This window comes from Talpa europaea (genome assembly GCF_964194135.1).
Source record: "Talpa europaea genome assembly, chromosome: 1".
NCBI classification, from domain to species: Eukaryota; Metazoa; Chordata; class Mammalia; order Eulipotyphla; family Talpidae; genus Talpa; species Talpa europaea.
Window position 1 is genome coordinate 153,610,979 of NC_140073.1, and position 23,180 is coordinate 153,634,158.

The 23,180-nt window shown below is 46.9% G+C and overlaps 1 protein-coding gene across 3 annotated transcripts in view; it reads left to right on the forward strand.

Annotated features, from left to right (window-relative positions):
- The window catches only part of ARMC9 (armadillo repeat containing 9), a gene marked incomplete at both ends in the record, with an annotated part of 110,198 nt that overhangs the window by 3,400 nt on the left and 83,618 nt on the right, over window positions 1–23,180 (forward strand). For all 3 annotated transcript variants that reach the window (XM_084239181.1, XM_084239183.1, XM_084239182.1), the window contains 5 exons: window positions 2,804–2,974; window positions 4,353–4,508; window positions 8,771–8,863; window positions 12,242–12,266; window positions 18,475–18,632. In XM_084239181.1, coding sequence (XP_084095307.1) covers window positions 2,804–2,974; window positions 4,353–4,508; window positions 8,771–8,863; window positions 12,242–12,266; window positions 18,475–18,632 — 603 coding nt within the window. The remainder of the gene's footprint in view (window positions 1–2,803; window positions 2,975–4,352; window positions 4,509–8,770; window positions 8,864–12,241; window positions 12,267–18,474; window positions 18,633–23,180) is intronic.

Below are 23,180 nucleotides of genomic sequence, written 5' to 3' on the forward strand. Positions count from 1 at the left end.
ATCAACGGACACTTGGATTGCTTCTGCCTCTTGGCTGTTTTGAATAGCGCTGCTCTGAACATGGATGTACAACTGTCTGTGACCTTCTGTAGAATTCTTCAGGGCACATGCTAGAGTGGGAATGCTGGATCAAGTGGAAAATGTATTTTTAAATTTTTTGAGGAATTTCCATATTGTTTTCCACAGCACTTGCACCATTTTTCATTTCCACTAATGGTGCCCGAGGTTGCAGTTCCTTTCCAGCACTTGTTATTTTATGTTTATTTGTTTATTTTGCTTTGATTGCGGCCATCCTGGAGGGTGAGAGGCGACATCTCATTGGGGACTTGGCTTGCATATCTCTGATGTCTCTGAGCCCATTTCGATAGAACTTGAAAGAGCTGGAAACTTCCCGATTGACACAAGCATGTCTACTCTGCTCATCCCCACCAGCTGGGCCCCACCCTGAAAAGTTTCCCAAACAGGAGTACCTGGAGCAGGGGCTTAGCAAACTCTGTGGCGTGTCAGTGGGGCTCAGCAGATGGGGCATTTCCCTAAGCTCAGTCCCACAGAAGAGTGTGTGTGTCTGAGCTTGGAGATTCTGGCTGTGGTCACAGATTACACAGTTTAAGATCGTTACTATCTGTGATCACATGAGCTGTGGCTCTGGATTGCTTTAGACATAGATACTCTTTTAAACCATTTCCAGGAACAGGATATGAATCATAAGTTAGGATGGATGAGAGATGTGATAATAATGACATAGCACGATTTATCGTCCCAGGTCTGCACTATAGAATTTAGAACAAGCTGTCCGTGGGCCCTTCGCAGTCACACCGCAGACACCGAGAGTCTGCGCCCCGTTCATACAGTCGGAGGGCTCTTGTCCTGGGCCCTCCCTGGGAGGACACCTCCCCCAGAGCGGCCACAGGGTCTGTTCGGCGCTCAGCAGGGGATATAGGGCTGGGCTCCCCATCACCTTTGTGTCAGTAACAAAGCAGGGGTCCTCAGGCCGGGTGTCCCCAAGTTCTCCAGAGGTGACATGCGTGGCTGCCTGTGCTTTGCTGTGGCAGCCCCCTGCCCACGTGGGTGCCAGGCTGTCCTTTCCCATGTCCAAGGCCCACGAAGGGAAAGAGGCCTTTGTTCAGGAGGACAAAGCTCATCCGAGTGCTGCCTTTGCAAAATCGGGAGTTTTGTGAAATGTATGCCAGTTCTTCTAGAATAAGGATCTTCAGGGTCGGATGATCTTGCTCACATGACATGGAGATATGACATCACCTGACATTTCTGTGATGTAGTCACATCTGAAGTTTCCTTATTAAAGAATGTCTTTGGCTTAAGTATCATAACACCTTGCACATTGTTCTCCGTGCTCTTGTTTTTATTCTTATGCTCATTTTTGGGGAACACAGCAGTGCCCCATGGTTTACATACAGCTACTTTTGTAACAGACTGTGATGATTCACAGTCTACGGTATTTATCACCTGGCCCTCCTGGAGGAGGTGTGCTGACCCCTGAGGACGCAGGTCTGTACACATGGTACCTGCCCCAGCCAACTGCAGGGAGCATCGGAGTCCAGGGAAACAGCACACAAACCTGCGCTTCCATCTGTTTCTTCAGCACGGCGTGTCTTTAGGAGTTTGAAGATCGGTCGGCAGCATTGGTCTTCGAGAATAATGCAGACAGGCGTCTTTTATAAATCAGCTTCGCTGTGTTTTGTTGTTTTGTTTAGTAAGCGCGAGCCCTTAGCAGTGTTCCCAGCCTGAACACTGGCATGTCGGGAGAAACGCATGCGCATCATATAGATAAACAAGACTCTTCGGGTTTTCCTACTGCCTGTATTCAGCCGATGCATGTATCTAACGAAACTAGACTCCTTCTTAGGCAAACATTTTTTGCACGTGCTGCCTTCTCTATCTTTCTGAGCCTTTGTCTTTTGTTTGACTTTCCGTAATTCTGCCTGGATCGCTTGATCTGTCTTGTCTCCTGAGCTTCCTTAAGGTCTGTGGTGTTTGTGCTCTCTTCGCCCACGCATTCCTTGAGCTCGGTGCTGCAGTGCCTTGGTATTTGATGGGTCTCTTCAGGAGCCTCCAAACGACAGTCGCTGCCTGCCAACTCCGCTCACAAGGCCCAAGATCCAGCATGCGGCTTAGAGCTGCAGGCTGCAGCCAGGCTTACTCTGCTTTGTCAGTAACAGCCCTTGGCCCTTCCACCCACCTTCACACTTGTGGATATTGTTTAGTGTCCATCAATAGTTCTGCGATTTGGAAAAAAATATTTCTGATTTTTTTTTTAATGGCTTCTCTGTTAATAAAGTTATATCTGCATCTTTTAGATCATATCTGCACAGGGATGTGGTGGCTGCCCTCCTGGCCAGTTTCCACCTGTGTGAGGCATGTCCTGCTGAGGCCTGGTGGGGTTCTTGGTCTGGCCCGTTGTTACCATTTCATGCTGAGGGTCAGTGGGTGACATCCAGGGGGTGATGTCAGTGTGTTTATATACTCATGAGTTAGTGGCCTCAAGTGTGATTTCTTCCAGTTCAGAGGCCTTATGTGCCTCGTCTGTTGTTTATAACGCCAGCACCTGGTATTACAAAGGGGTAGGGAACCGGGGTCGGTCTGAGGGAGCCCATTCTAAGAAGCTTGAAGCTCTCTGGTCTCCCTTTTCCTGCCCTTTATTTCCAAAAAAGGCACTTGGTTTTCCCCACACAGGAGCCAGGGAGTTTATGGGATACACAATGTATTAGGGGGTTGTAAGAATTTGGGGTGTTGGGAGAAGGGATGTCCCTTATGACTGGGGTTCAGCCTGGTGTCTTCTCCACAGAAAGACCTCGTTGCTGCATTTGACAGCGGAGACCAGAAGGTGTTCTTCGACTTGTGGGAGGAGAACATTCCTGGCTCCGTCCGAAACGGAGACTCCTTTGCCCAGAAGCTGGAATTCTATCTTCACATCCATTTTGCCATCTATCTTCTGAAACACTCCGTGGGGAGACCAGTAGGTTCACCTGGGGATTGGGTCTGTCCAGATGATTTAAGGAGTGTGTTAGCTGGTTGCTTCCCAGACGAGCATCGACCTGGTCTTGTGGCCATTTTATCACACCCCCTCCCGGAAGGAGGTGCCTCTTGATTTTCTACCTCATTCCCAGCAGTTTCTTTTTTTTTCCCCAAGGTTTATTTATGCATACAAGAACTGGGGTACAGGCCAGAGGTATGGTGGGGGGGTGAGAGGATTCACCAGAGACAGAGTGGGGAACAGAAGAGGCAGATCGACTGAAATACACTGCTGAGGGGAGCAGCAGGCAAGTCAGGAGAGGTCTGCTGTGCCATGTGGGTAGCTCCCTGGCTGGGGATTGAACCCGTGCTGCAGAGGCTGCGGACAGCTTCATAGATTGTATCTTTAACCTCTTGTGCCACCAGGGAGGCCTCCCCCAGCAGTTTATTTTCTAGCTTATTTGGAGCTTCAGTCATTTCTGTAACAGAAGCGCCATTATTTTCTTGAATGCCTCATGTTTTTTGGAAACTCAGCACTTCTCTGGGGAACAGCAGCTGTGAGCCGAGTGGCCATTCTCGCAGGCTGCTCACATCTCGCACCCACGTGGGTGAGATCATGGAAACTTTTCATTTTCCTTTTGTTCCTGTTTTCTCATTTTTCCATTTGACCTAAGATTTAAGAAAAATCAAAGTTATATCGTTTTTAAGTTTGGTGGTCAGAAGAGGGCTAACAGCGCAGGTGAGGTGAGGTGTATTGCAAGAACATGCTTCTTCCAGGGCCAAGGGTGTGAGGGAGATACCTGGTGAGGCCAGAGGCTTCGGAGAGGGAAGAACCAGCTTCCAGGCTGAGCAGCTCACAGAAGCCCCATGAGGGCATCTGCCCAGCAGCAAAGGTGGCGAAGCGGGCAGATCCGGCCTCGGTTAGCTAGACAGCAGGCTGGCGGGATGGAAGCTTCTGTTTCCAAAAAATAGGATGGTTCCACTCACCTGCAGAACCCTCTCCTAAGGGACCCTCAAATGCAATCCCATATTCATTTCTGATGTAGCTCACCCTGGGGACCTGCTTCAGTAAGTCAGGACAGACCCACAAGAGGAGGTTTTGTCCTGCCCTTCAAAACGATGTTACGAAGAAGGTTAAGGACGTGAGGAAATGGTAATAATACAGTGAAGAAGCAGCCTAATGAGCAATATGTCTAGTTCTCTGAGCTTCCTGACAAAGTTCATCAAGGGGTGAAACAGGGTGATGCTAGCTTGGCTGGACAGTGGGTCTGCTGGGCTGTGTGGGCCAGATGGAGGAGGCTGCCCTGCATCTGCAGAGATGGAGTCAAGGGGCTGCTGGTGGTAGCCAGAGGCCTCAGACGAGTGTCTGTCCTTCCTCCTAGGACAAAGAGGACCTGGATGAAAGGATTTCTTATTTCAAAACCTACCTGGAGACCAAAGGGGCCGCCTTGAGCCAGACCACGGAGTTCCTCCCTTTCTACGCCCTGCCTTTTGTCCCCAACCCTAGGGCACACCCCTCGTTTAAAGAGCTCTTCCAGGTAAGCCAGGGCCTCTGAATCCTACCCAGACCCTGCGGGTTCACCTTGAATGTGCCCTCGGTGTCTGAGTGATATGGTAAAAGCTTAAATCTGCTGACTTTTGTATCTATAGCTGCTGTCTTTTATATTTTAAAAAAGTGTTCTGCCAATTTGCTTTAACAAACTTATCTTGGGCCATCAAGTATGATATTTGGGTGGCACTAAGACTTTGTTAACCACAACTACCATAAATATTTTTAAAGGTAAATGCCGCCTAAGCCATTCTGTGTGTACTTTTTTAGCTACACCAAGAATTAGTAGCCTGAAAAGTAACTAGGGGACTTTACGCAATTACTGGTCGTGCATATTTTAATTTGTATTAAAATTTCATTCACCTGGTGTGTATGTGATCATCTGAGTGTACACTATTATTTCCACCAGGTTATTTGACTGTAGCTCTTTGAATTCTTATATTTCAACTCAGTTGGCATTCCAACATAACATTCATTATTATTAGCGAGCTTTATCCATGGTCGAAATGATTGTTTACTTGCTAAAATTAAGATGTCCTGCTGAGAGGTTTATTGAAATGTCTTTAGAGACTGAGATGCTTTGGTGTAATTAGATTGCTTTTTCTAACAAGTGCACACTGTTTAAAAAGATCTATTGGGTTGTTGGAAAAGTCATTATGTATTTTTTCCTATGTTTTTCAAGCAAAAATGCGTCATGGCTTGTCTGACAACGCAATATATGGAGCTTACTCACCTGCCGCTGAAGAACAGACACAGTTCTTGCCCACGGCCAGTTCCATTATAACCCGGGAGCACTGCCTCACCGCTCCTGAGTCTGCACTGCTACGCCGATTTGACGTCAGCAGAGCAGGCATATGGAAGGGTAGCCTGAGTAGAGTTCCGTGTTTGTTTGTTTTTTCCCTGAAATTTAGTTTTACTCCCTTCTTCTCCTAGAAGGTTGAAAATATAAGACAGGAAGGTGATGAGACTTGAAAAGGGACATTAGATTCTTTCGCAGCAAAGACTTCTGTTGTGAACATTGTGACAGAGCAGTGTGTGTGGCTGCAGCAGAGTTGGGGCGGGGAAGGCTGCACAGTCAGGGAGGGTCGGCCGAGGCTGCACAGGCAGCTTGGCCCACTCAGGATTGGCATTCCAGCAGAGTCCAGGGTCTCCAGAGTCCAGGGATTTAGTAACCATCAGGAATCATGGGGAGTCGTTTTATTTCATTTCACCCCTTTGGCTATTCTTGAGGTAGGTTCATTTAATGGTCACCGTGGATACTTTTGTATGTAAACACGAGAAAGTCTGAGTTTAGTGTCTTTGTTCCCTCCGTCAATATTGCAAAGGCCTGAGGGTACATTAACCTCATTCATCCCCTTCCCAGTCATCTGCTGCCATTTCAGGTATGTCACTGCCATGCTTTAACCCTGTCCATGAAAGATTTGTCCTGTGGTATGCAGTCAGTGTGGGGCCAGATTTCTCCTTCTGTTTGCTGGTATTTCCACTTCCTCTTCCATCTTGCCTGGGAGACCTTCCTTCTGGGATCATTTTCTCCTTGGCTTTAAGAACATTCTTTTAAGGAGATCTTTCAGTTCTTGTTTGTCGAATGGAGTATAGAGAATAAGGCTTATTACAGTTGTGTCCCTTAGACCCACGGTTGCCATCTTGGTGTTGCTGTCTATTTGGTTGCTGGCCTCTGTGGGTGGCCTGTGGTTTTTCCTCTGGCCTTTAACATTGTATGACTTCACAACAGGGAGTCTACAGAGATTTATGTCTTTTTTTTTCTAAAGATTTATTTTTATTTATGCATACAAGAGCTGGGGTACAGGCCAGAGGTGTGGGGGTGAGAGGATCCACCAGAGACAGAGTGGGGAACAGAACAGGCAGATTGACTGAAATACACTGCTGAGGGGCACAGTGAGTGAGTCAGAAGAAGTCTGCTGCGCCATGTGGGTTGCTCTCTGGCCGGGGATCGAACTCATGCTGCAGTGGCTGCTGATAGGTTCATATGTTGTGTCTTAACCCCTTGCGCCACCAGGGAGGCCCTCTTTTTGTTTTTTATTCAAACTTGCTGGATCATTTTTGTCATCTCTTATTCCTGGCTCATGTTTCCAGGCCTCTCTCTTTATTTCTTTGACGTGTCAAATGTATTTGTTTTTTTTTTTTTTTTTTTTTTTTTTTAGAGTTTTTTTTTTTTTTTTTTTTTTTTTTTATAGAGGCATGTTTTTTATTTATTTGTTTGTTTGTTTGTTTGTTTATACATGCACTGGGTACAGTCAGAAGCGCGGGAGGGTGAGAGAATTCACCAGAGCCAGAGTGGGGAGCAGAGCAGGCAGAAGGACCGAAGTATACTGCTGAAGGGAGCAGTGGGCGGCAGGAGAGGTCTGCAAGCCATGTGGGACCCTCCTCCAGTGGCCGGGGAGCAGCCGGGGATCGAACCAGCGCCGCAGAGGCCGCGGGCAGCTTCGCAACCCAGCGCTCAACCACTGCGCCACCAGGGAGGCCCTCAAATGTATTTGTTTTATATTCTCTGTTAGCTTCAGCATCAGAAGTCTGTAGACTTCATCCTGCTGTGTTTTCTCTCATTCGTGGTACTTTTGGTTTTTCAGGTTTTTAAATTCTTAATAGTGATTTTGTTTTACTTGTGACTTGTGGGAGGTTTTTTTTTTTTGTTTGTTTATTTTAAGGCCTGAGTGGAGTTTGATTCTTCCAGAGAAGGTCTGCATTTCATCTCTTGGTCACCTAGGGCATTTCCAACTCAGGGCCATTTTAAATTCAATTGTTTGCTCGAGGTCTGGGAACTACACAGATAGTGTCAGGAAAGGCCCCAATCTTTTATGAGACAGGTTTATGCTTGTGAAGTCCCACGTGAGGTTTTTTCTCGCTCCCACCCAGTGCCCAAGTCCAGAGAGATGTTCTGCCTGACTGCTCCCTTCTGTGCAGTGGATTTGTTTGTCTCTAACTTTTTTCTGATGGCTTAGGGGCCCCTCTGGGGTTCCTGTTTTTTGTTGGGTTCTCCTACTGGCTACTTCACCACAGAGTATCCCCTGTCTTCTGTGTTCTGTCCCTGTGATGGCTTTCAGCAATGAAGTTTTTTTGTTTTTTTGTTTTCTTTCAAGATTTATTTATTTATTTATATAAGAGCTGGGGTCCAGGCCAGATGCGCGGGAGGGTGAGAGGATTCACCAGAGACAGAGCAGGAAACAGAACAGGCAGATTGACGAAATACACTCAGCAGTGAAGTTTAAGGTCTCCACAAATCTGCTGTTACCCTGAGGGCCCAGCTCCAGTGTTTGGTCTCTGTAGTTCTTTTCTTCTCCCTCAGGGAGGCACTAAAAAGATGGTCTCTATTTTGTACAGCTTTTAGTTGTTTTCCTTGCTTTTTCAGGTTATCCCTTCTGCCCTGCCACAGGAAGGAAATCCTTTGTGGATATTATGATGAGCTCTTTTCAGCAGACTCTGTTTGCTAGTGAGAACCTTCTAAGTAGAAATACTTAGACAGCACAGGTGGGAAAGGTCCACTGATGTACATTTTTAAACTTCTTTTCCGTGGAACTTCTTGGTTCAAGTAGTAGGTATTTTTGTGTGAAGATTATAAGGAAAATTATCCTGAAAAAAATTGTTGCTTTTTTCTTTTTTATTACTAAGTCATTATTTTTTCCTGCTCAATGAGTATTATTTGAGGTAAATAATTTATCTTTAAGGAAACCATCAAACTGAAAGTGTATCATAGTTCTTGATATCATGGTTTTTGAGGCAGATAATAGCATGTGTCTTTTTTTCTTCTCTATATGAGGATTATGGGAATGAGGCTCTGTCTTCTGGAGACTTTCAGTGACTTAGTGATAATTCCTGCCAAGGCTGTGTGTGCCTGAACTGCCCTGAGCTTTTTGGGTTCAACCTGATAAGGTTACCTGTCAGGCTTGTGTTTAAATCACATGAAGTAACACATCATGTTTTTTTCCCACATCATGTTTTTCTCTATTCTTTCCTTCTGAGGGCAGTTACTTGCATCCTTTATAGTGAGTCGCCAGATGTCCTAATGCTACTTTTCACACCATCACAACCCTGGCAAGACTCCTTGCTGCTGACATCATAGGTGCAGGGCATAGTTTCACATGAAGGCCACAGCCTGACAATCCCGTTGGCCACTCGCGACCCAGCACTTTTGCTTTTCTTCCTTCCAGGGGGATCCAACAGAAGAGTTGCCCAGGGAACCCACGGCGTTGTGAGAAATAACATTTTTCTCTGTCTTTTGTTTTTTTCTTTCAGGATACGTGGACTCCAGAATTAAAGTCGAAGTTGGAAAAGTTTCTGGCTCTAATTTTTAAAGCCAGTAATACACCAAAGCTTTTCACATTATATGTATCCTTCTAAGGCCAGGAACCCACTGGCGGTTTCAGCCAGATTTTATGTGGGGGCCCGCCTCCTCTTGGGGGTAATTGTCGGTGTTGCTTTCATACTCACATGGTGAATAGAGCATTTGTGGGGAGTATGCCCAGGCCTGGGAAGGGTGGACTTCTGTGGCCTTAGTCTCTGAGACAGGGCTGGGGTCTTCTCTTTACCTCATGAGCCTAGAAGCTGTCTCAGTTGGGAAAAAAAAAAAAGGTCTGTCTGTCTCTTTGGAAAAGAACTCCTTGGAGTAATTGTCCCTCTGCGGAATAGCAGTATTGATCTTTCTGGCCAGAGGCAGAGCAAGGCCTCATGGACCGAGTGGTCGTCTAACTTGTCCTATAAGTGGGACTTTGCCGGAAACTTTATTGAGGTGGAATTGTACACCGTAACATTCACCCATTGTAAGTGCACAGTTTGATGATTCTAGCAAAGGTACGGAGTTGTATGGGCATCATCACTCTCCAAATTGGGGTGCTCTTGAGAGTGAAAGGGGCAGAATGCCGGGTGGCAGATGCAGAAGGAGGCCCTGGGCAGCTGATCCCAAGAGCTGGCTGCTCTTTAAGGATCTTGTCTCCTTTTATTCTAAACGTGACTGTATGAGAAGTTATTTCATAACGAGAGTGTGCCATTTTGCATTATAAAGTCGGTATTTGTTTTGTTGGATGTAATGACAGATTTAGGCCACTCTGTCGCATGATTCCTTCTGCTTCCTTCCTGTCTCGGGAGGTTGGGCTCCCTAAGTGAACTCTTGTCCTGGAGATTCCGTGACACACTTCCCTCGGCTTCCTGAGCCTTCAGAGGCTCCCTGGTGCCTGCTCAGCCCCCTGGTCTCACATGGAGACTGTCCACAGCCGGCCCGAACCACAGCCTTTCTCTCTGCTTTACCTCCTGGAGGCTTCTGTTCAGATCCTTCCTCCACCACATACCAGGCTCGCACAGCCCATCCTCTTTGCCTCTCAGTTGCACATAAAATGAGTTTTAGTAAAAATAGGACTTGGCCAAATTGGCTTATGATTATTTTAATATTGCTTTAAAAAACATTTCTCAGCTTAAACATAATATGGATGCCATTATGTTAAGAATTTAGAAGAAATTATTTGCATAATAAGTGAGGTTATGGTAACATTAGTGCCACTTTTAGGGGGATTTTATGAGGATTCAGTTAATACATGAAGCTTATTTAAAACAGTTGCCACATGCTGAAGACTCTTCTCAAGGAGGGCTCTTAGCTCTTAGTATTGTAATTTGCTTGTACTTGTCACCTTTCATCCCTTTCAACGTGCTTTGAAGCAAAGAGACTAAAATAGAGCAGGATACATAAACATTATTCCTTTCCTTGTTCCATGGAAATATTTCAGCCAGTTCAACCCACCTATTAAGTTGAATATTGAATTAGGGCTATGAAGTAAGGCCAAGACATAGTTCCCTTAGCCAAGTTGGAGTTTTGAGTGATAAGATGGGAGTCTGTGAGGCAGACAGAATGAGGAATAGGGATTCCAGGTAAAGGGAACAGTTTGTGCAAAAACAGTGAGACGCTTTGTTTGGGGAATGGCAAAGAATTCAGCATTGCCGGAGTAAGGGCCAGGGCACAAAGGTCTTGAGTGAGGGCTCATAAGTCTCAAGGAGCATTGGAAGCTTTTTTAAGCAGGAGAATACCATGGCCATGTTACATTTTTCCAAGAATCTCTTTTTTATTCCCGATCATAAAATTGATCCTATTCCTCATAGAAGCCCTGGGAGGCACAGAAATGCATCTGAACACATAGGCTCCAAAGCATGTAATGTTTGCAGTAAATATGGATGCCTGTACCTCTGTGTGTTTCTTAATATTATCAGATGAAGAGGGCACTTCCCCATACCACTAACTATTCAAAACTGGATCATATATCATCAGAGGTTTAACATAGTTACCACAGGACCCAGCAATTCCTCTCCTGGCTGTGTACCTGGGAGAAATGCAAGTCTGCCTACATGATAGCTGTTGCACAAAGGCTCCTGGCAGCCTTTCTTAAAATAGCCTGAAAGTACAAACAGCTCAGATACCTGTCAGCAAGAGATGGATATGCAGGAGGTTATGTATTGCTCGGTGGACTAGTCTTTGGTGTATTGAGGCTGTCACCTTGTCAAACATTTGCCGAGTGGAAGAAACCAGGCCCAAAAGTCACAGGTTGTGTGGTTCCATTTGTAGGAAAGTTCCAGAATAGGCAAATCTAGAGAGACAGTAAATGAGAGGCTCCCTTGGGCCTGGAGGCCTAGGGAGAATGGGAAGGATTGATAGTGGGTAGAGTTTCCTTTTTGGGTGATGAAAATGTTCTAAAAAATGACTGTTTACACAACTCTGTGAATATACTGAAAACTATGAAAACGTGCACTTTAAGTGGGTGAATCATAACATGGGAATTACATCTCAATAAAGCTCCGCCAGAAGAACTAAGAAAACTCAACTCCAGCAGGTGAGGTACCTGATCTTCATTCCTGCAGCCATGGGGAGTGAGGCTCAGGCCTCACAGCCTGGCTCCAGAGCCTGCTCGTAGCTACTAGCTACCTTGCGAGCTATTTCCATCCCAATCTCTAATTCCTTGGGATAAAGTGTTAGCACTGACATTGTGAACTTAGAGGATAGGAGCTCAGATTTGCATTTTTAGTTGAATGTTTTGGTAGCAGTGAGAAATATCTTTCGAGGGGGGCAGAGGCCAGTTAGGGGCTGTTGAAATACATAGTCTCCCCTCATCCATGGAGGGCATGTTCCAAGACCCCCAGAGGATGCTGGAAACCACAGCTAGTAAAAAAGGGCTCTCAGGACAGTGAGGGCCGCTTCTTACTGATGCTCTAACTAGCTAAGACACCTAGTTCTCAAATTGGATGACACACTCTCATAAAAATCCCCTTGTCTTCATCTCAGTCACTGAACCTGTTGTGCCCATTTTCCCTGTGCTTAATTTATACATTAGGCACAATCAGGGTAATAGAAGTAATAACTAAGTAGAACAATTATAGCAATACACCATAATAAAAATTATGGGAATATGGCCTCTCTTCTCAAAGAACCTTATTGCATGTAATAATTTCAGTTACTGGGTAACAGCCCACCCACGGGTCACTGAGCTGGGACGCGCCTGGGAGGACACAGTGATTGAGAAGAAGACAAGGGGATTTTTAGGAGAGTGTGTTATCCCACTTTGAGAACTGGGTGTCTTAGCTAGTTAGAGCATCAGTAAGAAGCGGCCCTCACTGTCCTGAGAGCCCTTTTTTCCCAGGCTGAGGTGCCCTCTCAGGTGGCCACACGGTGGGAGATTTGCTGGGATCTGTATCCTGAATGACTTTTCCTGAACGGTTTCCTCATCCTAGAAGGAGAATGGTCAAAATAACAAAGGTAAATCATCAAGATTAAAAAATGTTTTCCATTGAAGTAACAGGTTAGCAGCACCGGGTGTACGATTTGGGGGGTAGGCTCACACCCCTCCTGATGTATGCTATATTAGAAATTTTTGAATAATGACTTTGTCAAGTTTCAAGTCGTGAGAAGGGACAGATTTGGAGATGATTCCACAGGTTTGGCAAGCGAGGGCTCTGACAGTCTAGACGTTTATGAAATGCTCTGCACTCATTTTTAGCAGCGATTCCTGGAGGCCCGTGTTTCAGGTTGGCCGGGCCTGTTACCTCGCCAGGACCCGGGCAGGCAGGCCGGGAAAGCAGGAGAATCCGGCGCCCCAGACGGCACCCTCGGGTGGGGACGGTGTCCGTGGCTTTGCCCTTGGACCAGCGCCGGTCCCGGCAGCAGGGAGGCTGCGCGTCCTTATGGAGCGCTTCCCTTTTTCACACTCAAGATAAGAATTATAATCTGAAGTTTTTAGTATAAAATGATAGTTTTCCATCCCCCGTGACTGTTACCGGATCTGTCTGTTTTTCAGAAAGGCGAGCGAGGCTCAGTGACCCGAACTTTTGGCTTCGCCGCCCGCGGAGGGCTCCTGGGCCGGGCGCCCAAGGGGGCTGGTGGCAAAACCTTCCTGGCATGTTTTTCCAGGCTGCTTTGTAGAGCGTTCGGGTCGTTTTAAGGAAAGGAGCCCGTTCGCCAGTGCCTCGGCCGGGCCGGGAGGGCTGCGCAGGGGCTGCCAACCCCCACGGCCGCGCCCTCCGGCTGGGTCTGCACAGGGCAGGGGCCATGGCTGGCTGCGGGGTGAACCTGGGCTGCCCTGAGGGCCTCCAGGCTGCACCCCGGAGCTCCCGCTCTGGCGCCACCCCCTCCCGCCCCCCCCCCCCGCACCCCCCAGGGCTCTCCGGGGCTCGGCCGTGTCCGCACAGCCGGCAGAGTGGGTCTTCCCTGCCGCCTGACCCCTGAACATGCAGCTTCCCCCCCACCCCCCCTTTTCCTTTTCTGCTGCTGCCTGGCACACCGCCTGGCACACCACCTGGCACACCACCTGGCACACCGCCTGGGGCTTCCATAGCCGGAAACAATGTCTGCTGCTATGTGGTAATACTGCCGTGGTCATTACCATCACCGCTGTCCTGTCTGGTCTGATGGCCGTGGGCCGAGTTAGGCAGCTCTCCCCAGGGGCTCCGTCCATGGAGACAGTGGGGCCATCTCCAAGGCCCCCTCCCTGTCTGGTGGCCGGTGCTGGCTGGGATCCAGCGGACGCCCTCCCCGGGACACATGAGTGGCTTCTGTGTGGCCGAGCTTCCTCAGGGTGTGGTGACTGGGTTCCCAGGGTGAAGGTCTGCAGAGAGAACTGGGTGACGTGTCACCTTCCCAGCCTCTCAAGTAGCTCCGTGGCATTTCTGCTGAGGACAGTCAAGCATCAAGTCGGTGGCCTCCATTCTGGCAGGCTCAGCGTGTGTCTGCAGCTGGGCAGACCACCCAGTGCCGCAGAAGTTGGAGGTTAGCACCCCAGGTTATGCGTCCCAGAGACTTGGACCCCGGTGTCATACCACTGCCCCCTCCTCCCAGACTGTGGCTGCGGTGATCACCAGGCACAGACATACGCCCAGTTTAATTCTAGACTCAGATGTTGAGTCTAGACTGTTCTTTAAATTGAATGCTTGGGTAATACTACTCCATGTTCCTTGATGGGAAGGTTCCATGCATAAAGTAGGATTTCCTCAAGTGTTAAAGAAGGCAAAAAAGGTGCTTGCTGAGGAAAACTCTCTCAAAAGGAATTGCATCACAAATGGCGGTCAGAATAAAAACTTAGTTTGGCGATACAGCCTATGGCTTTATTATTTCACCTCTCCATTTAAAAAGGATATAGAAAGAGTATCTCTCAGCCCCTCTAACCTTAATTGATTCAGGCCCTTCAGAACGTGAGCAGCTCATTGTTTTTCTAGAGTTCAGACCCTTAACAGTATTTTTTTTAAATGGTGACCCATGTTCAAGTTATAAGTCATAACTCTTTTCACCCAGTGTTTGTGGATTAGCAACATAGCAAGGAGTGATTCATGTCTGAATACACAGAAGAAAGAGCACATCAAACTGTAAAGAGAGTGATTGATTTTAGGGGTTTTTAAAATTAGGTTAGAAAAATAATTCTACACATTTTAAATACATATCATTTTATCTTGAGAAGACACAGAGTTTCTAAAATTAAATCTCATCTACTCTTAAAAAAAGGCAGTGTACCCAAATGAAGTAGGAATGTTAACAAGAGAAACTTGACTGTTGGCTGTTGGGGGCGGGGAGGGGGGAGCACCATCCCTCTTGTTACTGTTTCATCTCATGCTGGAATTACAGGACATTTTTCTATGATCTTAACTGACCTTCCTTTAGTTGTATATATCACTTGTTTAAAACTTGGGATGCAGTTCTTTGGACTCTTGTACAAATTATGTCAGTAGTTTTGATATATGAAGTCTCAGCAAATCTCACCAGCTCAACTAAGATCTTATCATTGAAACAGCATGGAATTTCTAGTAAGGCATCTCCATTAAAAGTTGAGATCTTGCATGGCAAGGCACCTTGGCTCAGTTGTCCTTATCTCATGAAACTATTTGAAGGAAGAGTCCCCAATGTGATGCTCAGACATAAAGTTGATACCTTTGAGCTGTGACCCAGACACTTGGCAGCAAAGACCAGGTCCTGTCTGGAGCCCCCCAGCTGTCCACAAGGGGATGTCTCTGGATAGCAGGGGCTGTTCTGCTAAATGATGTGTTTGAACCAGTCACAGGGTGTCAGCCTGTTGGAGGCGGCCCCCCGCGTAGTGAGCAGAAGGGCCTTGACCCGAGTCCCTAAGGCATGTGAAAACACATGCGTCTCAGAGGAAAACCCCTAAGTGACAGGACTTGGTGTTGAGAGCCTGGAAAGTGACCTGCGTGGAGTCAGGCTTCTACATCTCCACAGTCAGAATAACAAAATGGAGAGACCCTGCGCAGTGAGTAGAAGGGCCTTGACCCGAGTCCCTAAGGCATGTGAAAACACATGCGTCTCGGAGGAAAACCTCTGGGTGACAGGACTTGGTGTGGAGAGCCTGGAAGGGGCCTGCGTACATCTCCACAGATTGACAACAACAAAATAATGAGCGAACTTCCCAGGCTCAGGCTAGGAGGCGATAAGATTATGTGTGTGAGAACTAACCACCTGGTACCCTACTGTCTGAGGTAAATAGATAATAGTAAGAAAATAGACTAATCACTCATACATGTTATCATTATGTGGTATGCTTTGATGTTACACCTGCTACAATTAAAATAGTATATAATGAGCACTAAGACAATAAAGTTTACTGCATGCTGGACATGACAGTCCCCCATGTCTGATTTCCTTCACCATCGTGTCCCAGGTCTCGGACTCACTAGAAGTCCACATCAGCCCAGTCCCCACTTCTTGCAGGTTGCTGGCGGTCGGGTCTCTCCCCTCGGGCATACTTTACAGTGAAATGTCCTAAGTCCTGAAGCTGGTTTCCCAAAGCCAAAGTCCCACAGGTAGTGCCTTCAGTTCATGACACAGTGGGGTTCCGAGGGAAGAGGGCCTTCTTGCAGCCCCCTTTAGGGCAGGACGACTTTGGTGACATCACTGGTGATTTGGGAGCTCACTGGACCCAGCTTGTGGGCTTTGGTAGTTCAGTCCGCATCCGCCATGGTCCATGCTGAGAAAGTTCTCAGGTACCCGTATTCATTACTGTGAAAACAGGATTATGAATATTCTGTAGAATTTTCATTGTTGGATGTTCTCGTTTTTGTTAACTTTAAATTTGTACATAAGGCAAAGCTTTAGGGCCTCCCCAGTAGCGCAGCGGTTAAGCGCTGAGTTGCGAAGCTGCCCGCAGCCTCTGCAGCGCCGGTTCGATCCCCGGCTGCTCCCCGGCCACCGGAGGAGGGTACCACATGGCGCGCAGACCTCTCCTGCCGCCCACTGCTCCCCTCAGCAGTGTGTTTCGGTCCTTCTGCCTGCTCTGCTCCCCGCTCTGGCTCTGGTGAATTCTCTCACCCTTCCGTACTTCTGACTGTACCACGTGCTTGTATAAATAAATAAATAAATAAAAATCTTAAAAAAAAAAAAAAAAGACAAAGCTTTAATAGTACCTAGTGTAGGAAGAAGATAATGACTCCTTCTTCCTAATAAGACTTAAGGAGAAGCTTAATGGTTTCCAGGGATGATTCCAGCAATTGGAGTCCTAAGTGTAAATTCCCCCCAGATGACTTTTTAGAGGTAGTTTTTCAATACTGACATTCGATGGGTAATGAATAATAATATTTAAGTTCATTATGGGATTTTTGGGTTTTCACAGTTAGACTGTTTTTGCTTAAACTGTTAAACTGTACATCAACAGTTGTGAAACTTAAAAAGTTTTTGAAGTGCAGTTGGAATGTGAATGATCCTCATAGCTGTTTGCCTTCTCAGAGTCATGAATACATGGCCCACACGCCACAAAATCCATCTGTGAAAGTGAGGCTTGATCATCTTGGTTTTCGGGTATATTTACAAATTTGCATTCCACTGCTTTAGCATGTAAGCTCTGCCCCTTTGTCAGGGTCTCTGTTCACATAGAAATACGTGTAGGTGGGCCTCCCCTGGTGGTGCAGCGGTTGAGCGCTGGGCTGTGAAGCTGCCCCCTGCCTCTGCAGCGCCGGTTCGATCCCCCGCCACCAGCGAGGATCCCACATGGCACGACAGACCTCTCCTGCCGCACCCGCTGCTCCCCTCAGCAGTGTATTTTAGTCAGTCTGCCTGTTCTGTTCCCCGCTCTGGCTCTGGTGAATTCTCTCACCCTCCCGCGCTTCTGACTGTACCCAGTGCTTGTATAAATAAATAAATAAAAATCTTTTTTAAAGATTTATTTATTTATACAGTCATTTATTTATACAATCAGAGGTGCAGGAGGGTGAGAGAATTCGCCAGAGCTAGAGTGGGGAACAGAACAGGCAGACTGACGAAGTACACTGCTCAGGGGAGCAGCAGGCGGCAGGAGAGGTCTGCGCGCCATGTGGGACCCTCGCCCGGCAGCCGGGGATCGAACCGGCGCTGCAGAGGCTGTGGGCAGCTTCACAGCCCAGCGTTCAACCGCTGCGCCACCGGGGAGGCCCAATAAATAAATCTTTAAAAAAAAAAGAAAGCAAGAAAGAAATACTTGTAGGGAAGCTCTCCATGCAATAAAGTCGTAATTATAGCTGCTGTTTACTCTGTACCAGCATTGCTAAAATACTTTAAGCATTTTTGTTGCTCCTCATTACCAGAACTCTTCATGGTACTTACTATTATTCTCATTTTATAGGTTAAATGGAAATAAAAGAAATTATATGTTACCCCAGGTTACCCAGCAAGAAAGTGTTAGAGTGGGGATTTTAGCCCAGGTCTTTAATTTTAAAATCTCTCTGCATACATGAAATGTGCTCTAAAATGGAGACTACCAGTGTCACCCAGGGCCGGTTGGGACAGTGCGAGTTAAGGCGGGTTTGGAAGTAGCATTTCCTTCCTGCCAAAATATAGCCTTCAGGGGAAGGGGAAAGATGGGACAGGGCAAGGGAGTGTTGACAGCTGGGAAGTGTCGCCTGTCCCACCTGTGCCCAGGGAACATGGCCGGAGGGGGAGGTGATTCCAAGAACAGAGCCCTAGAACCTGCCCTGCTGGCTCCAAGGCCTGGTGGGGTGGCTTCTGTGTATTCATCTCTTGAATCTGCCCTCGCTCTGGATTCTAGCTTTCTCCAGTATCAGCCCCGCAGCCCTAGCTTCTACCCAGATGAAGCGCTGCCCTGCAGATAGGATTGTCCCCCTTGGAGCTCTGCAGGGTAAAAACAGACGAGACCTAGGTTGGTTCAAGTGGTTTGTGAGCTGAGCAGAGCAGAGAAAGGAAGGTGGAGTTTGTTTAGTGTACAGAGAGAGCAGAACTAAAGAAAGCCACTGGGCTCAGTCACTGAAATGGAATCCATTGGGAAGCCAGCGAGGATTCTTTTGGACCCGGGTGATTAAAGAGCCCCTGTAATTAAATGTGGCACATGCTTTTTCACACAAAGCATGTCAAGGGCGTGGTTCCAGCAGAATATTCTGACTGCAGCCACAGTAGTCGCTTGAATAGAATGTAATTTTGTGTGTGTCTGTGAATTTACCACTTTTTTGTCACTGTTCTGTTTCACTCTAAATTGCCCTCCTAGAGGTGCTGCAGCAGCTCCACCAGCAGCTGCTCGAGGCTGAGCGGAGGTCCATGACATACCTGAAGCGCTACAACAAGATCCAGGCCGACTACCACAACCTCATCGGCGTCACGGCGGAGCTGGTGGATTCTCTGGAGGCCACCGTCAGTGGCAAGATGGTAAGGAAGCCCCACAGTGGTTCCCGTGTCTGTTTTGAGATGAAGGGTGACAGGCACGGGCTGCCAGGCCTTCTGGGCACTCCCAGCCAGTGACACCCCCATAAGCACCAAAGGGCCAGGCTGGCAGGTCACCCCACTATCTGCAGTAGTTCATCCACATGCCCCACCCCCCTAGGTCTTCATTCCCCCACTTTATTCTTAATGGGAGCAGAAATTAAATTGTCAACAGATGAAGTTACCATTTGGTGGCCTAAGAATGAGGGGACCCCCGGGGCATCCAGGAGAGCTGCAGGTTTGCATGTATTGATCTTGAATCAGTCTCCTTTATCATCTGTTTCTAGAGTGTTTTGTTTTTTGTTTTGGTTTTGGTTTTTTTTTTTTTTTTTAAAGATTTATTTATTTATTTATACAAGCACTGGGTACAGTCAGAAGTGCGGGAGGGTGAGAGAATTCACCAGAGCCAGAGCGGGGAACAGAACAGGCAGACTGACGAAGAAATACACTGCTGAGGGGAGCAGCTGGCGGCAGGAGGGGTCTGCACGCCATGTGGGACCCTTGCTGGCAGCCAGGGATCGAACCAGCACTGCAGAGGCTGCGGTCAACTTCGCAGCCCAGCTTGCAACCACTGCGCCACCAGGGGAGGCCCTGAGTCATGCATTCTTGACAGAACATTAAATATCCTTCTGCTTCACCCTTCGAGCTATGGAGTTTTCCACCATGTGGCAGGGCCTTGCTTTTGCAAGTCAGGTCCCTGTTGGTGGAGGTTTAAGTTGTTTCCAGTTTCACGAATTATAATACAGTGGAAGGTATCCTTGGACATGAGTCTGTTATGTTTTTTAAGGTTGATATTCCAGATTGAAATCTGTGCTGAGTTCCTCCAGGATGGTGCCGCTAATCTGATTTGAGGGTGTAAGTTCATTTCTTACACCCTTGCAGATCCTGTGCTTCCTCATTAAAATGTTTATATTTTGCAAATTTGACTAATTCCATATGAAACTGAATGTTTTTATATGCTCCTCTTATTCATTTAACAGATGCTTGTTGAGTGATAACTAGTGCTAGGCCTGTTCTAGGCATTTACGTTCATCTGGCAAAAATAGATACCATGAACTCACGGTGAGCTCATTCCAGTCAGGGGAGAGGCGACAGACAGTAGACATAAACGTAATAGATAAGTAAATTATGATAGAAAATGGTAAGTGCTGTCAGAAAAAGAAAGTGCAGCCAAGCAAAGGGGATCAGAGCTTGGGGGAGTCCATGGAGAGGGTGGTGTTCAGTGGGTGGTCAGGGTGTGCTTCCTTGGTGATGGACATTTGAGTAAACCCTTGAAGAGGCAAGGGAATGCGTTATGCTGTTGTCTGGGACTGACCCAGGACTCAAAGCCAAAGAAACAGTCAACACCAAGGCTCGAAGGTGGGAGTGTTTGAGGAGCGATAAGAGGAGCCTCCTGTATGGGGAGCTCAGGGAGAAGTGGGGAGCGGGACCCAGCAGGCCCAGGGGCCTGGCAGTGATAGTGAGGAGGTGGGGGTGTAGGGATCGGTGGCCATTGTTAGTCCAGAGATCGTTTGGGGAACACTTGGAGGGGAGACCGTGGTGGAGGCAGCAGCTGAAGTGGGAAGTGCTTGCTGGGAAGCGTCGTGAGGCAGAGCCAGCTGTGTTGAGAGAGCGAGAGAGAGATCAAGGATCCAAAGTTGTATCCCAGCTTCGCACGTTGCTGTTTAGACACAGCCCTTTACTCATAATTCATCTTTTATAAATATTTTCCTCAGTTTGCTGCTTTTTTCCAATTTAGCAAAATTTGCTTTTGTCCGGAGTCAAACCTATCCATTTTCCCCTTTATCATTCTGCCTTTTCATAGTGTTATTAAAGAAGCTTTTCCCACTGAAGAAACCAAAATAAATTCTCACCCAAATTTTCTTCCACTGTGTTTTTTCTTTTTACTTCCACCTTTTAATTAAAACTTAACACTAAAGTCAAATATAATGTTGAACTTGAAAACTCTAAGAGGGAGCAGTCCAATATTGAGAACACTTCAACGACAAGGAATATCAACAATTATTTGCCTATAAGCACTCAAAATTGAATTATGTTTTTTCTTCTAATTCAATTACTTTCCTAACTTCTTTCCACTAGTAGTTTCAAATGTGTTTTAATATGTTAGCATATATTTATAATGTAAAATGAGCTGACTGTTTACTATTTATGACCAAGGTTTCCAAAATATTGAGAATGATAACATTTTCCAAAATACAGCATTTTCTAAGATTATAAGAAGTTGATCATGAGAAGATTTTTGAGAGCATATACCTCATTGGTCCACCCATCATATTTTTTCATTTTGTTCTGACATCTTTCCACAGTTAATATGCCCAGGAAATAAAACAATTTTTACATAATAACTGTATTTCACAAACAGTAACATCTGTCACAACAATAACATCTGTCAATTCTTTTTTTTGTGGGACCCTCGCTGGCGGCCAGGGAATGAACCGGCGCTGCAGAGGCTGCGGGCAACCTCGCAGCCCAGCGCTCAACCGCTGCGCCACCAGGGGAGGCCCAACATCTGTCCATTCTCTTGAGCTCCTGTCAGTGCTAAATTTATCTACACTTTGAGACAAAACCAAACATAAAAATGGCTGCTTACACAGACAGAGGTTTTTTTTTCCAATTCAGTATATTTACTAAACGTTGTGCCAGGTTCTGCGGTGGCCCTTGAGGGGTTTTGCTCTGGTAGCCCCTGGAACTCAAACTATGACACAAGACAGAAGACATACTCCGGAGGAGAGAGACAGACAGTTCTACGGGAATGTGGTGGAGGGAAGCGAGAGTCCAAGTCAGGGCGAGCTCCCCGTGGGGGAGTTTCAGGTCTGTTTGGAGAGCTGTTTTATGTGTTTCATACGATGTTGAGATGAAAGAAAGCATTTGGTCATAACCACCTCATCCCTCTCCCCCTAGTCTGCCGGACTACCTGTGGCTGTGGCTTTCATCTTGCCTTTATTCTTCACCTGTCCAATGACTCCAAAGACTAAATCAGGACTGTGGACTTCCCACTGCAGACGTCCCTCGGAGATGACCACGTCTCAATAAACAGCACCGCCACCTGTACAGTGACCTAAAAATCTAGGCACGAGGCTGGGCCCTTTCCTCCTGCCCGGCCATCTCTCATGTCAGCTGTCACCTCCAAAACATGCCCAGAATCCACCTGTTTCTGTTCCCAGCACTGGTCGATGCGGCCTCTCTGCTGGATGGCTGACGTGACCTCTTCATTGGTTTCCCCCCTTCTACTCTCGCTCTCTGCAATCCGTGCTTCACCGAGCAGGGGAAAAAATGATCTTTTAAAGATATAAATCAGAGCCTGTCATTTCTGCAGCTTAAAATTCTCGCCTAGCGGCCCCTTCCACAAACTTTCACTCCAAGCTCTTGACGTTGGCCACAAAGCCATGATGACGTCCTGCTTCTGACCTCATCTCCACTTCGGCCCTCGCTAAGCTTATTTGTGTTCCTTGAACAAACTGAGCTTCTCCTTACCTGAAGGTCTTTGTAGGATCTGTTTTCTCCTGTTTTCCTGGGTCTTCCTCACCTCTGAAGTGCAGCCCCAGTGTCCTCTCCACAGAGACACTTTCCTATCCACACATGCAGGCCATTCTCTGTCCCAGCACGCCCTGCTGGTTCTCTGCATCTCCCTGTCACCAAAAATTTTTATTTATTTAGTAAATTGAAACTAAAATAGGAATAAACTAGATACTGAAATGATATCACCATAAAGTTAAGGGAGGAGAGAGATTTAAGGGGAACTTAAATTAGCAGTTTTCACTGCTCTGCAGACACTGAAGATGGTGGCAGTGGCGGGGACAGCTAACTTTGTGACTGTGAAGCTGGCATTCTGCGGGCATTATCTAATTTAGCCCTATGTCCCTGTGTGCAGGAAATGTTAGTCCTGTTTTTAAAATTAATTTATTTTTAACTGAGGTGATATTGGGGTACCACCATCAATTATCACCACCAGAGTGCACCCACGGCCCACTCATCCATAGTCCAACGCCACAGGCCAGTGTGCTTCCGTCCCTCTTTCTCCTGGTGGTTTTGTTTGTTTGTTTAAAGAGTCATTGATTTATGCATACAAGAACGGGGGTACAGGGCAGAGGTACAGGTAAGAGGATCCACCAGAGACAGTGGGGAACAGAACAGGCAGATTGACTGAAATACACTGCTGAGAGGAGCAGCGGGCGAGTTAGGAGAGGTCTTCTGTGCCATGTGGGTAGCTCCCTGGCCGGGGATTGAACTTGTGCTGCGGTGGCTGCTCTTTGCTTCATAGGTTGCATCTTAACCCCTTGCGCCAGGGAGGCCCTTGTTTGTTTTTAATGTTTCATTTTACTTTGACTTTGATCCATGTGGAAGTTCTGTTGGTAGGTGATGGAAGGAAGAAATCTACTAAAATCATTTGAATCAAAACCATTTACTTCTTTCTTTTTTCCTTTATTTGATGGCCGCCTTTACGTGCAGTGGATTTTAAAGTCTCCATTGACCTCAAGTCATGCCTTATAGGGG